The 13,276-nt window shown below is 40.2% G+C and overlaps 1 protein-coding gene across 1 annotated transcript in view; it reads right to left on the bottom strand.

The window, feature by feature from the left end:
* Positions 1-729: 729 nt before the first annotated feature.
* Psma8 (proteasome 20S subunit alpha 8) overlaps positions 730-13,276 on the bottom strand; it is a 49,102-nt gene continuing 36,555 nt past the window's right edge. Inside the window, exons 5-7 of the mRNA XM_052741414.1 lie at positions 4,828-4,947; positions 4,552-4,614; positions 730-1,234 (exon numbers count right to left, since the gene is read on the bottom strand). Of these exons, the coding sequence (XP_052597374.1) occupies positions 1,142-1,234; positions 4,552-4,614; positions 4,828-4,947 (276 nt within the window). The 3' untranslated portion in view covers positions 730-1,141. The remainder of the gene's footprint in view (positions 1,235-4,551; positions 4,615-4,827; positions 4,948-13,276) is intronic.

The following is a 13,276-nucleotide window of genomic DNA, read 5'->3' as shown; positions in this document are numbered from 1 at the left end:
CTGGGATCTTCTCATTATGTGCCAAAGAGATGAACAAATTGAGTTCTTGACAAGTAATTAGACAGGGTGATTGGTCCACCCTTTTCTCCTAATGCCCAGCCCTTTAAAGGAGACAATCCATAAGTTAACAACTTTACAAGCATTTATTAAGTCACACCATAGGCAAGCTGTCAGAACCAGCCTTAAAGCTCCTATAGACTCTAAATTAGAAGAGAAGGCAAACACAAAGAGTTTCATAACACTAATCTCAAATGAAAATCATTGTGGTTTAATGCTCATCTTCCTACTATATAGTAATATGGATAAAAACTAATTCTCCCTGGACATGTTGGTACCATACCTCTAATCACTTGGGAGGTGGAGACAGGAGAATCAGGAGTTCAAGGTCATCCTCTGGCTACACAGAGTGTTAGAGGCCAGCCTGGGTTAAATGAGACCCTGTCTTAAAAAAATAAAAGCCAGCCGGGCGGTGGTGGCACACGCCTTTAATCCCAGCACTCAGGAGGCAGAGCCAGGCGGATCTCTGTGAGTTCGAGGCCAGCCTGGGACTACCAAGTGAGTTCCAGGAAAGGCGCAAAGCTACACAGAGAAACCCTGTCTCAAAAAACCAAAAAATAAATAAATAAATAAATAAAAGTCAACAAATTGAGTTTATTCTTGTCACTATATTCTTAGCATCTATCACACTAACGTGAAATCCTCCTGCCTCAGCCTCCTGAGTCAGCACATATGAATTTTCCTCAAATTGTTGACACTTCACCAACACATTGATATTCTTACCACTCATCAAGGAATGCAGCTCAGTATTGTATTCAGTTTATTTTGAGATGATTAGCTCCTTAACTAACAGTGAAGATAACACAAACTTCAAAATATTACCAACTTTTAAAATCATCTTTTCTAGAATTTGCTTGTATGCCAAAAAGCAACATACTGAGTGAGTTTCACAATACAGTCTGAGGCTCGTGTGAAACTGAGGAATTTCAAAGAACATTAACCTATGTTTGAAGACAACTTCAAACCTGACATTCTTGAAGATGAACATAGAAAAACTCATGGTTTGTTTCAATTCACTTATTCCTTCTAAAACCTCAGGAATAAATTCTAATCTGCAAAAAACTTTAGCTTCCAGACCTAAGAACTAGGTTGTCTTCTTTGATTTTTTCTTCTCTGCTTCCTCTTTTTCTTTTTCTATTTCAGTTACCTGCAATTCAATTTCTTTGGCACTAAACATCTGAAAAAAGAAAACAAATATTTTTCAGTTATAACAATACTTGAGTATTTTCTATCTGTAGCTTTGTATTGTATAACTTCAGAAATGCAACAAAATGCCTCAAAAAACTACAAAGCAAAGCACGCATCTACTGAGGTGAAATCAGGTCTGTGACATCTGGTATCACTGCAGGGCCGGACGAGGCACTTAGTTAGACATCCTGTACATGAATTGTCACTCCAGATGCAAGGCTTGTTTCTGAGTAAATGACTTCATCCTTCTGTGTGCTGCTCTTATATAGTTTAGCTATTGCTATGGTTAGAGTGGAAGGTCCCCCAAGGATCATGTATTTTGGGTATTTGGTGCCAAGCTGGTGTTGCTGTTTTGGAAAGCAATGGAATCTTTGTAAGGCCCTTGAGTATCATAGCTTGCTGCCATTTCCTGTCCTGTCTCTAATTCCCGTTCTAGGGTATATGTGAGGAGCTAAAGGAGGAGTTCAAGCACAGATTATGGGATAGAGGGAGAACAGACAGACAGACAGACAGTACAAGTGCATGTGTGTACACATAGCAGTAAGGACACAAAAAGCCCTTACTAGAAGCTGACCATGACTTGATCTCAGAATTTCAGGGCTGAGAGAAATAAGTGTTTGTTGTTTAAGCCACTGAGTCTATGATAATTCTATTAAGGCCTCCCCAACTAACATAAGCTAACAGTAATTTTATAGTCCCCGATTAAGTCACCCGAATCCCTGGGGTGGAGAAGGAGAGTCTGTGATCTGTTTCCCTTAGAGCTGTACAGCTCTCCTATTTGCATCTTCTGACTAATCTCTTGCCTCACCTCTAACGTTGGCATTACAACCTTCCTCCAGTGTGTCCAAGACTTCTAGAACGTGCTTTACATCATCATCTTCATGTCAGCACCAAGGTTTCTTTCAGTTTTGCTTAAAAGCTTACTTTCTGAATTCTACCTTTAAAAACTGTTGACATTGCTTGTAAGAAATATTTTGTGGGTTTTTCATTCTTTTTAGTAAATACATTTTTTCCATTTGTTTACTATTATTCCTTTATTTCCCCTGTTAACTGTCTTTTTGATTTACATTTTTGCTTGGATCTTGCTTCTTTATCTAGACATTACAGAAGACTGGATCAGCAGGCCAAGAACCAAATGCTAATATTTTCTACCAGTGTATAAGAACACAAATGTAGACGTATTATCTTTCCTTATTGTTTAATGATACTCATTGAAATGAGTACCATTCAGTGAGAATCTACTTCGTAGCATGCTAATACTTCATTTGCTAATAGTGTTTGTTGTTATTGTTGTTGTTGTTGTTGTTGGAGTCAGGTTCTCACTATGTAGCCCTAACTGGCCTGGATCTCACTATGTAAATCAGGCTAGCCTTGAACTCACAGAGATCTGCCTGCCTCTGCCTTCTGAGTGCCAGGATTAAAATTATGCCTGCCCCGTGCTTCCTTGAGGGAGAAGATCTTGCTATATAGCCATGGCTTACCTGGAACTTGTGATCCTCTGCTTTGGCCTTCCTAGTGCCAGTATGACAGGCATGCTAGGCTATACAACATTTTTGGATAGAGTAATTACAAGCCTCATTTTGTATATAAAAAAACTGAAAATTAATGATGGGGGCAATTTGCTCAAGGTCATACTGTGAAAAAAATTGATATGCTGGAGTGTAGACTCAGGTTTACTAAGTTCCAAGTGCTCTACTCACTATGTAGCTTATTCTGAAATGTTACAAGGAACTGTACTATAAGTTTTCTTCCAGTAAATGTACCCTTCTACCACTCATCAAGAAGATATGCATAGCTTGTATATGTATGTCTATTCCAGAAGGTATACAGGTGACATAGCTAAAGAAATAATCCTGATTTTTGTGGCTTCAGGGTCCCTCTGTTCTTGGTGTATCTCTAAAAGCATTGTGAGAAAAGGTGAAAACGAGCCCACCAAACATCTCTATAACCTGTGTTTACACTCTGTTTTTTTTTTTCTGTGGAGCTATGCAGGGGGCAGACCAAGTTCTGTTCCCATTCCTTTTATTTATTGAACTTTGCTGCTGTCCTATTATCTTGTCCCAGCTGTTGGAACAGTGGTAAAACACACACCCTCATTGTTCTACACATTACTGTATTTGACACACATTTCTTCTGAAAATACTGTCCTTAAACCCAAAGCAAAGTATACATAAAATTAATCTTCTAAGCACAGTAGAGTTTCCTATATTTTTGTACAATCTATATAGAGAACTATTGGCAAAAATAGATAGCTAACAATTCTATCTCAGGGACAACAGGAAACCACATAACAAGTGCTCTTTAGCCACTGAGTCCTCTAGCATAATGATCTGACAAGTTGTTCCGAGTTTAACTCATAATGCTTAAAGAAAGACATACAAGCAGTGTTAGGACTTGTTACCAAGAAACATGAAAAGGTTATGATTCTAGGGATTAAAATGAAAATGTGAAAGGGGCTCAAGGCATTTCAAGTGAAAATGTATCGACAACAGATAAAAAAAAAAGAAAACATCACACAGGACCAAGGTATGTAGCTCAGTAATAGTACAGTACTTATGCACAAAGCCTTGGGTTAGACCCTCAGAACAAGGGAAAAAACAACAGTGTGTTGTGGGAAATGTGCTGTGAATATATGTTGCTCTCATTGGTTAACAAATAAAGCTGCACTGGCCTGTGCCAGGGCAGAATGGAGCCAGGCAGGAAATCCAAGAGGGATAGAGAGAGAAGAAAGGCGGGGTCAGGGCAGATGCTGCAAGCTGCCACCAGGAGAAACAAGATGTGAGACAACAGGTAATACCATGAAGCCACATGGCAAAACATAGATTAATAGGAATGGGTTGAGTTAAGTTGTAAGAGCTAGCTAGCAAGAAGCCTGAGCCATGGGCCATACAGTTTGTAATTAATATTAAGCCTTAAAGTAATTATTTTATAAGCAGCTATGGGATCATGGGGTGGGAAAGATCCATCCAGACTGAGGGGCTGGGCAGGACCAGAGAAACCATGGCTACGACAGTGATCAGAAAAAGTGGAGGTTCTCTTACATAGTGGAGGTAACAAGAAAATGGGCAAACTGTAATGGTTCCTACTTACAGGCATGGATACTAAGTGGGCAGATCTATGTGAAGCACTCACCCCTCTAAGTCTTCACAAAGACAGGAAGTAAGTACCTGCTTGCAATAGGCAAGAGATAGCAACTCAGCCCCAACAGAAATCACTGTGCTTGCAATGGCAATTCACGGATACCAACAGCATTTTAACTTCTGTCAAGCTATGCTAGTAATATTTCTACTTTGGTCAATAATTCACCTTCAAAGGTTGATCTCTTCTTATTATAGCCAGTTCAATGTTCTTCCCACCAGACTGGACAACCTAGTGTAGAACAAGGACACATAAGAACCTTTTCAGCTGGCTTGGGCACAGCTCAGTAGTAGAGTGTGTGCCTGGTATGTGTGTGTGGCCCTGGTTTGATTCTTCAACACTATGTATAAACAACCACCTACCTCTGAAAAATGTGTATTGGTGAACAAAAGGGTAAGGAAACCATAGCCATATTCTCAGAACATACCTTACGAGGTCACTTACTTCTAGCAGAGCTTTGATTGCGAGTTTGATAGCTTCGTTGTCATTAGAAATTGCATCTTCTGTGTAATTCTTTTCTAGAAATTCCCTGACAGTTTTAGCACTCCGGCCTATTGCATTTGCCTTGAAAAATTAAAATAAAATTATTAATACAAGTGGGTTTATTGTTACCATATATGTTCACACTTTTCAGGTTTACTCCAGTGTTCAATAATAGAATCACAAAGTGAAAACTTGATAACCTAAATAAATAAATAAAAATAAGAATAAATAAATATATTCCAGGACAGCCAGGGCTACAGAGAGAAACACTGTCTTGAATAAAACCCAAAATAAATAAATAAATAAGTAAATAAATAAAAAATAGAATCACAAAGTGAAAACTTGACAAACATTTCAGATTCATTTGTTATTATGTAAATAATCTATAATGGTGACATCACTCTTATTTAAAGTTTACCAATGCTTTGACCTAGACAAATTACCTTAATAGTAAGTTCACAAGTCCTTTCTAACTAAAGAAGACTATCTGAGTTAAAACTCCAAAGACAAGAGGAGGTAAACCAGTATAAGGTTACAATAGGGAGTAAAAGGGAGAGGGGACCCAGGTGGTGGTGGTGCACATCTTTAATCCAGCACTGGGGACAGAGGCATGTGGATCTCCATGAGTTCAAGGCCAGTCTGGTCTACAAAAGTGAGTTCCAGGACAGCCAAGGTTAGGTATGTTTTCAAGATCAATCAGAGATATATCTTAGATATACAGGTCATCTTCAGAGATCTGCAGAATATGGCACTTAGGATTTTTGTTTGTTTGTTTGTTTTTTGTTTTTTTGAGACAGGGTTTCTCTGTGTAGCTTTGGAGCCTGTCCTGGAACTCACTCTGTAGCCCAGGCTGGCCTCAAACTCACAGAGATCCGCCTGCCTCTGCCTCCCGAGTGCTGGGATTAAAGGTGTGCGCCACCACCCGACCATTTAAGATATTTTAATAGCACAGATTTTTTTCTTTTTTTATGACAATGAGACATGTCTGTTCCTGGCAGCACCAATCTACTTCAGAGAAAATGAAGGGCATTGAAGAAACTCCATACAGAATTTACTTTCTTTGTGGTAAAAGTTAGCCACTAGGTAAGAAAGTTCCCTTGCCTCAACTACTGACAGAATGCTGTCCAAAACGAACAAGCAGGACACAGAAGAAAGTGACGCCAAACTTTGCAAGACAAGGTAGGAAGGCCTTTCAGAAAATCCTGCTTCACAGATGAGTCTGTCAGATGTGCTAGGCATATAGGCTGAAGATGGATGCCCCAACCTTGCAGAGGAACCTTGGGTGACTGTCCAGACAGCCAGCTGTTTCTGTCATTTCTCTCATTTTTTTGGAAGTCGCTTGTTTGCACTTCCTGCTTATTCAGTTAATATTTTTCCCTTCTCAGGTCTCTGAGGGAGTTGAAGACTAGATAGTTATAGTTATAGTTTTCCTTGTTATCAGATTCAGAAAAGAAACTCACTAAAGAAGTATAAGGTGTATAAGTCTGAAAGACATCAAAAGATATTTTTGGTTGGTAATACAAGTTAGGATAGAAAGTGAATTAGGTACATCATGGACTCACCAAAATAGTATAAATAATGGAATATTTTCACTGAATTTGTCAAATGCAAATGGACTAGACATTGTTGATGTATTTCTTGCCTATATATTGTATATAGTTTTTCTTATATTAGTTATAACCTTTTATTATTTCAGACAAAAAAGGGGAAATATGGTGATATATTGTGTACCCCAATAAAGCTTGCCTGGGGATCAGATGACAAAACATAGAGGTCAGGCAGTGGTAGCACATGCCCTTAATCCTATCACTCTGGAGGCAGAGATCTGTCTGGATCTCTGTGAGTTCAAGGCCACACTGGGAACAGAACCAGGCATGGTGGCACACGCCTTTAATCCCAGCACTAGGAAGTAAGATGACAGGGCACAGAAAGGTATATAAGGCATGAGTAAACAGGAAGTCTCTCTCTTAAGGCTGAGGACTTCGTAGAGGTAAGAACATGGCTGACTTGTTCTCTTTCTCTGATCTTTCAGCTTTCACCCCAATATCTGGCTCTGGGTGGTTTTTTTTTTTTATTATTAATAAGACCTTTTAAGATTCATGTTACAGTCCTGTGATAGTTAATCTTGTCACCTGACTGGATTAACAAATCCGAAGGAAATATCTATAGGGCATATTCTGAAGGGAGCATGAGGGCATTTACAGACACAATCAGATCATGAACCTCTGACATGGTGAAGGATTTATTCCACTAATGAATTAAAAGCTGAGCAGACTACTGGGGTGTGGTGGGGCTGTGGAAGGCAGATCCCGGTTGAGAAAGGGTCACTGGAGGCGGGGCTGTCTTTGGGGATGTATCTTGCCCTGCCCCATTGCTCTTAGGGCTCTGTTCTGCTTCTGGGCTGCCGAGACTTGAACAGATTCATTCTGTTAACCCTGTGAGGTTGGAGGTCAAAGGTAATCAATGCAGACATGCTGTTCCTCACTTTACTTGTAACATGTGTTTCTGACTGGTGTGCATCTTGAGTCTTTGACACAAAACAGCACCAAGCTAATTTACATAGCATGTAAATAGTATGCTATAAAATCAAATCCAAACCCAATAATTAGAAATAAACACTAAAACAATGTTAATATATTAAATTCATTTAAAATAATAAGCCCATTATTTGTTTGTTGCACTAGCCTGTTTGGTCTCCCAGTACAACATACCACCAACTAGGTGGCTTAAGCAACAGAAACTTGTCTCAAAGCTCTGGAGACTTTGAATTACAAACTGCTTTCAGACAGCTGTTTTCTTACAAAATCCTCACACAGCTTCCCTGCCCTCTACTCCCCATCCTCACTTTGGAAAATACAATTTTAAATAAAACATAGTACTTACATTAACCAGAATTTGAATTATGTTCCCTCAGATTCATAAGTTGAAGTCCTAACCTTACAATGTGACTAGTTTTGAAGCCAGGATGTTTAATGAGATAATTAAGGTTAAGTAACTTTTGTAAAGTGGGACCTTAATTTCTTTGTGCATGTGCTAACAAGGATGACGAAGATCTCATAGGGCCACTCCACTTCTGTGAAGACTGACTGGCAGTTAATGACTGCTGAGAGAGGCAGGATTGGTCTTCCCCAGGGATGAGCTTATAGTTGGTTATCCAGTACAAAGTGGCTAACCCTAAAATATATACATACAAGCAGCATTAAATGGACTCAGCAGGTTTTGTGTGTGTGTGTGTGTGTGTGTGTGTGTGTGTGTGTATGTAAATTAAAAAAAAAAGAGGCCATGAATTTGAGGGGGCAAGGGTAGGGAGGGAATGTTGAAAGGAGGAGAGGAAAGCAGAAAATGATGTGATTACATTTTAATTAAAAATAAAACAATTTTTTAAAGTAGATTCAGGACCAGAGAGATGGCTCAGCAGAGGACATGGGTTTCATTCCAAGCGTCCACATGACAACAGAACAGCCAACTGCAGTCCAGTTCCAAAGGATGTGACACCCTCTCCTGGCATCAGACACGCACACAGACAGACATGCACATGCACACAGACAGACATGCAAGCAAAACACCTATACACAGAAAAAGGAATATATATTTTAGAAAAATCTTTTTTAAAAAGTTGAATGCACACACACACAAACACTCACACTAAAAGGTAGAATTTTTCTATGTGTTTTTCACAGTCACTGTTTTGAAATGCTATGCTATTATTTTAGTCGAATTATAGCTTCATTCAAGTGTTAGGAAAGTGGGAGCTGGAGAGATGGCTCAGAGGTTAAGAGCACTGACCGCTCTTCCAGAGGTCCAGAGTTCAATTCCCAGAAGCCACATGGTGACTCACAACCATCTGCAATGAGATCTGGTGCCCTCTTCTGGTGTGCAGGCATACATACAAACAGAACACTGTATATATAATAAATAAATAAACTAAAAAAAAAAGAAGGGCCAAGAAAAAAAAAAGTGTTAGGAAAGGAAATTTTAATGTCCTTCTCAGTGAAGTGTTCATATTCCACTCAAGGTAGTTGCTTTTTCACAGTTAATTACAGGTTGGAATCTAGAACCACAAAAGGAAACTTTTTAAACTGTTTACACTAAAGTCTTTTGGCTAACTATTATTTAAAGTAAATTTAAATTTTCTTGGTAGGCTATCGTGGTGCATGCCTATAACCTCATCAGTCAAGGAGCTGAGACTTGAGTTCCAGGCCAGCACGAACTATACAGAAAGAACCTGTCTAAAAACAAACAGAACAATCTCTACATTTCCTTAGGATTTTGGTGGTGGTGGTGGTGGTGATAGTATTGCCATGTTTTTGTTTTTACTTTGTACTTTGGAAAGGTACCTCCCGAAGCTGGCCTGAACTCTATATGCAGTTCAGGCCAGGCTCAAATCTTTTACTCTCTTGACTCAGCTCATAGTGCTATGATCAGCTTTACCCTGAGTAGTCAACAGTCATTGGTTGTTTTGAATGGATCTTTTATACTGTGCCTTGGTCACCTGGAAAACATTGGCTCACTGAATTATACAGGTACTTTAACTGTTGACCTATCGCATTTCTAAAATATCAAATATCATGTTCCTCCATTTTACCAACAGTATCATCAAAGAAATACTGAGAAACTGTCAGGTGCATTGTGATAAATACATGTTTTTCAAATTTTCCTTTAAATCTTTAATTGTATCATTAGTAACAAATACTATCTGATGCTTTCTGCAAAAAAAACAGGCTCAGTCTGTTCAATCCTGAGAACATGTCCTGCCAAATTCCACATGTGAATAAAAACCATTGTTGTCTATTGTTCTATCAGACACACAGGAAGTTCCATTAACTGTGGGCTGTTTCACCTTGGAAGTGAAGAATAAGCTAACTGTTCATCTGAGAGCAACCCCACTGTACTTACATGATCATTCCATCACACAAACTGCTAAAGTGCTGTGTGTGGAGCCACAATTTTACAGCAGTGTTAATAGCAGTTACCACTTCACTGAAGAGCCACGATTTTACAGCAGTGTTAACAGCAGTTACTACTTCACTAAAGAGCCACGATTTTACAGCAGTGTTAACAGCAGTTACTCCTTCACTGAAGGTGACTCACATGTAAGCTAAACTCACTCATTTACTCTCTGCAAATTCATGATGGTGGAGAGTAAGATGAGTACCAAGGCCTGGTGCTGAGGCACCAGCAGCTTTACCACACTGAATCAGCATATGTACCACATATCAAAAGGGGCCTGTTATCTTAGTGTTGTTAAGTGTTTTCCCTGTGGGTCATAGAGGCCCAGCTAGCCTCAGACATACAAAGGGGAGGAAAGTGGGAGTACACAGTGATCTGCGCCAATCACATGAACACTGACCTAGCATTTTCCTATTCGGTTCCAGATGTTCAATCTTGCCCTTTTACAGAAATTCTGAGGAAGCACTGAGAATATCAAAGGGATAGGAATGGGGAACTAACTCTCAGGGACTTCTCCAAGAATTGATGAGGCCTCAACCTGCAATTGGTGACATCAGGGGCAGAATCTAATTAGTCAGCTAGTGACTGAAGGGCTCCGTGGTTCCCCTGCCTACACCTTATTCTGCTAGGGGGCAGTAAGGTGCCATCTGCAATCTTAGCCTTGCTGCATATTGTTCTTTAAGTCTATGGAGCTGGTTATATCTGTTCACTTGGTCACATTTGCAAGATGCCTCTGTCTTTACTGCCCAGAACAGCCCCCAGCCCCCTTTTAATTTACATCTGGCAGTGAAGGTATCGTTAATATTTCTGGATTGATATGACACCACAACGTCCAGGTATTAGACTGAGTCAGCTTGCAGGCCTGAAGAGACTCAGTTACGGAACCCATCTGTTCTTGAAGCAGGAGGTAGTTGCACAGTCATTTAACAATTCACTTTGGATTGGTTGCTCTAAATTTATCTCCTACCTCTGAACTACAGAATTAGTTATAAGTTTGCCAAGCTTCGTGGTCATCCTGATCTAAAAGGTCTTTGATAGACAATGTGGGGTAGCCCTGATAAGGACTTGTACTCCTTACATGTAACATACCTGCTGGTGTCATGAAATCACAAAGTTCAGGCCACATTGTCCTGACCCAGAGGCAGTTCCATCCATGCAGCTGTGATTTACCACTGTTTCCAGACACCATGACAGAACTCTTAATTCCAGGGCTTCTGGATTCCCTACCAATAGGCGCAAGCTTGCTTTTGAGCCTGTGTCTCTCCGTGATGCCAGTCTCCAGGTTGTAGGACGCCTCTGCTGCACTGTACATGGCTGCATTGTGGGAGGCTGTGCTAATGGAGGCTACAGACCCCTGCATGGCCAGCTGTTGCCAGATAAAAACTCCCACTGGACACTGAACGTGATAACTGGCAGGGTGATTTGGAGCTGGCCAACTCTCCTTGGAGTGGCCAGTCAAACCGGTGACGTACAAGCAGAGTGACATCAGACTTTCAGACAGCAAGGGACACACCCAGAATGGCTCCCACCAATTCAGATTCATTTTCCATTCTACCCATCCGGGTCTTCTTTTCCAGATTATCAGTCTTTTGTTCATGACACTCGGGTTTCCTTGCTAACCATGGAAGGTGCAATAGTTTTATACTCTATTACTTGAGATACAGTACTATATCTCAAGCTTTTGAGACATCCTTTCTCTCATAATGAATCTTATCATTATCCTGCAGTTCTGGACTAGGCACAATAGATCTGAAGAGACCTTCTGAGATAAAGAGATCGACCTCAACTCAGGATTTCCATGAGGGCTGACAGTCTCACAGGAACAGTCCTGAGATCAGACATAGTGAATGTCTGGCTACCAGATCTCTTTGTCCAGGGATGAATGCTGCACACAGTTACATAAACATTAAGTTGGGGAGGTCTATGAAAATCACTATTACCTCCTGGACTGGGGGTTGCAGATCATATTTTGAGAACTGCACTTTATACTTTATATCTGATTTGGTTAAATACTTTAGACTTCTAAGGCCCAGCAACTGGTATATAGAAATGACTTGATACATATCTGTTTTAAAGTTCCATCATAGCAAGTCCCCTGGATAGAGTTGTCCATAACTCACCTAACACACCACCACATGGGCTTGTCCTTCTCTAACACTTGGAATGTAACAGCTTTGTTTTAGGGACTTCTACCCCCAGTGCCCAGAACAGGTCTTGATGAATAGGTCTCGGTTTTGTTGTTGAAGAAACCCACAGCATTGCCAAACATGCTGCGTGAAGGGTTCCCTTGCATCTGTATTCTCAACTAGCCACTACTCCGTTTCTGTGCTCCTCTTCACAGTCACCAAAAACAAAAACAAAACTATTGCCACTTTCTTCCTCATCAAAGGTTCAAAGCTTATGAACAGGAACATATAATGAACAATTAACAGTATATTATTTCTCTCCATGCATGAACTATTAACACTGAGATATGTGTTGTGCTTTTCTCCATTTACACACACACACACACACACACACACACACACACACACACAATTTGTGTTATAGCTACCACATTTTATTTCTATGTAACTCAGCATCTACCACATTAACAAGAATATTCTTTTAAAAAATTTACATTAATTTATTTATTGTGTGGGTATGAATCTGTGTTGGGGGTGGAGGTCAGAGGACAACTTGAAGGAGTTGGCTTTCTTCCAACAGGTGGGTCCTGTAAATTTAACTTAGATCATATCATGAGACTTGGCAGCAAGCATCTTTACCTCCTGAGCCATTTACCAGGCCTAGATAGTCCTATTTGACTACATTATACCTAACACATCCAGGAAATGTCACAGTGTTATCTAATAATATATCTCTCCAAAATGCCCTTTGAGTCTATTTTTCCCCATCCAGAATGCTGTCAACAATTATGGTTCACATTCACCTTTTTTGATTCCTTTAAATTAGAAAGTTCTCCCTGTGTTTATTCTGTCTTTCAATAGCATGAGCAGACGATTTTGCAGTCTGGACATATCTGATTGTTCCTTCCTGTTCAGACTCAGGTTAGGCCCAACGGCATGGATACTCCAGAGAAGACACTGCATCAGTGAGGAGACCCATGTGTCACTTCAACCATTGTGATGGCTACTCTGCTCAACTTGACTACGTCTAGAATTAACTAAAACCCAAGTGGCTGGAGACACCTGTCAGGGTTTTTTTTAATTAAATCATCTGAAGTGTGAAGACCCCCTTGTTGGCGTGTAGGCCACATCTTTCTGTGGCCGTCTATATAAAGGCCATGGAAGAAGGGAGCTCTTACTCTGTGCTTGCTGGCCCTCACTCTCGCGGGCAAACCTATTCTTTCACTGGTACTGGAGCCTGCTTCCTCAGGACCCTGGCATATACTGAAGATCGTGGAGACATCCATTCTTGTAGAGTGAACAACGACTGGATTCTTGGACTTTCTGTTGGTAGA

This window comes from Peromyscus californicus, unplaced genomic scaffold, assembly GCF_007827085.1.
Source record: "Peromyscus californicus insignis strain IS unplaced genomic scaffold, ASM782708v3 Scaffold_17__1_contigs__length_78620276, whole genome shotgun sequence".
Taxonomy (NCBI): Eukaryota; Metazoa; Chordata; class Mammalia; order Rodentia; family Cricetidae; genus Peromyscus; species Peromyscus californicus.
This window is presented reverse-complemented; position numbering and strand designations above follow the sequence as displayed.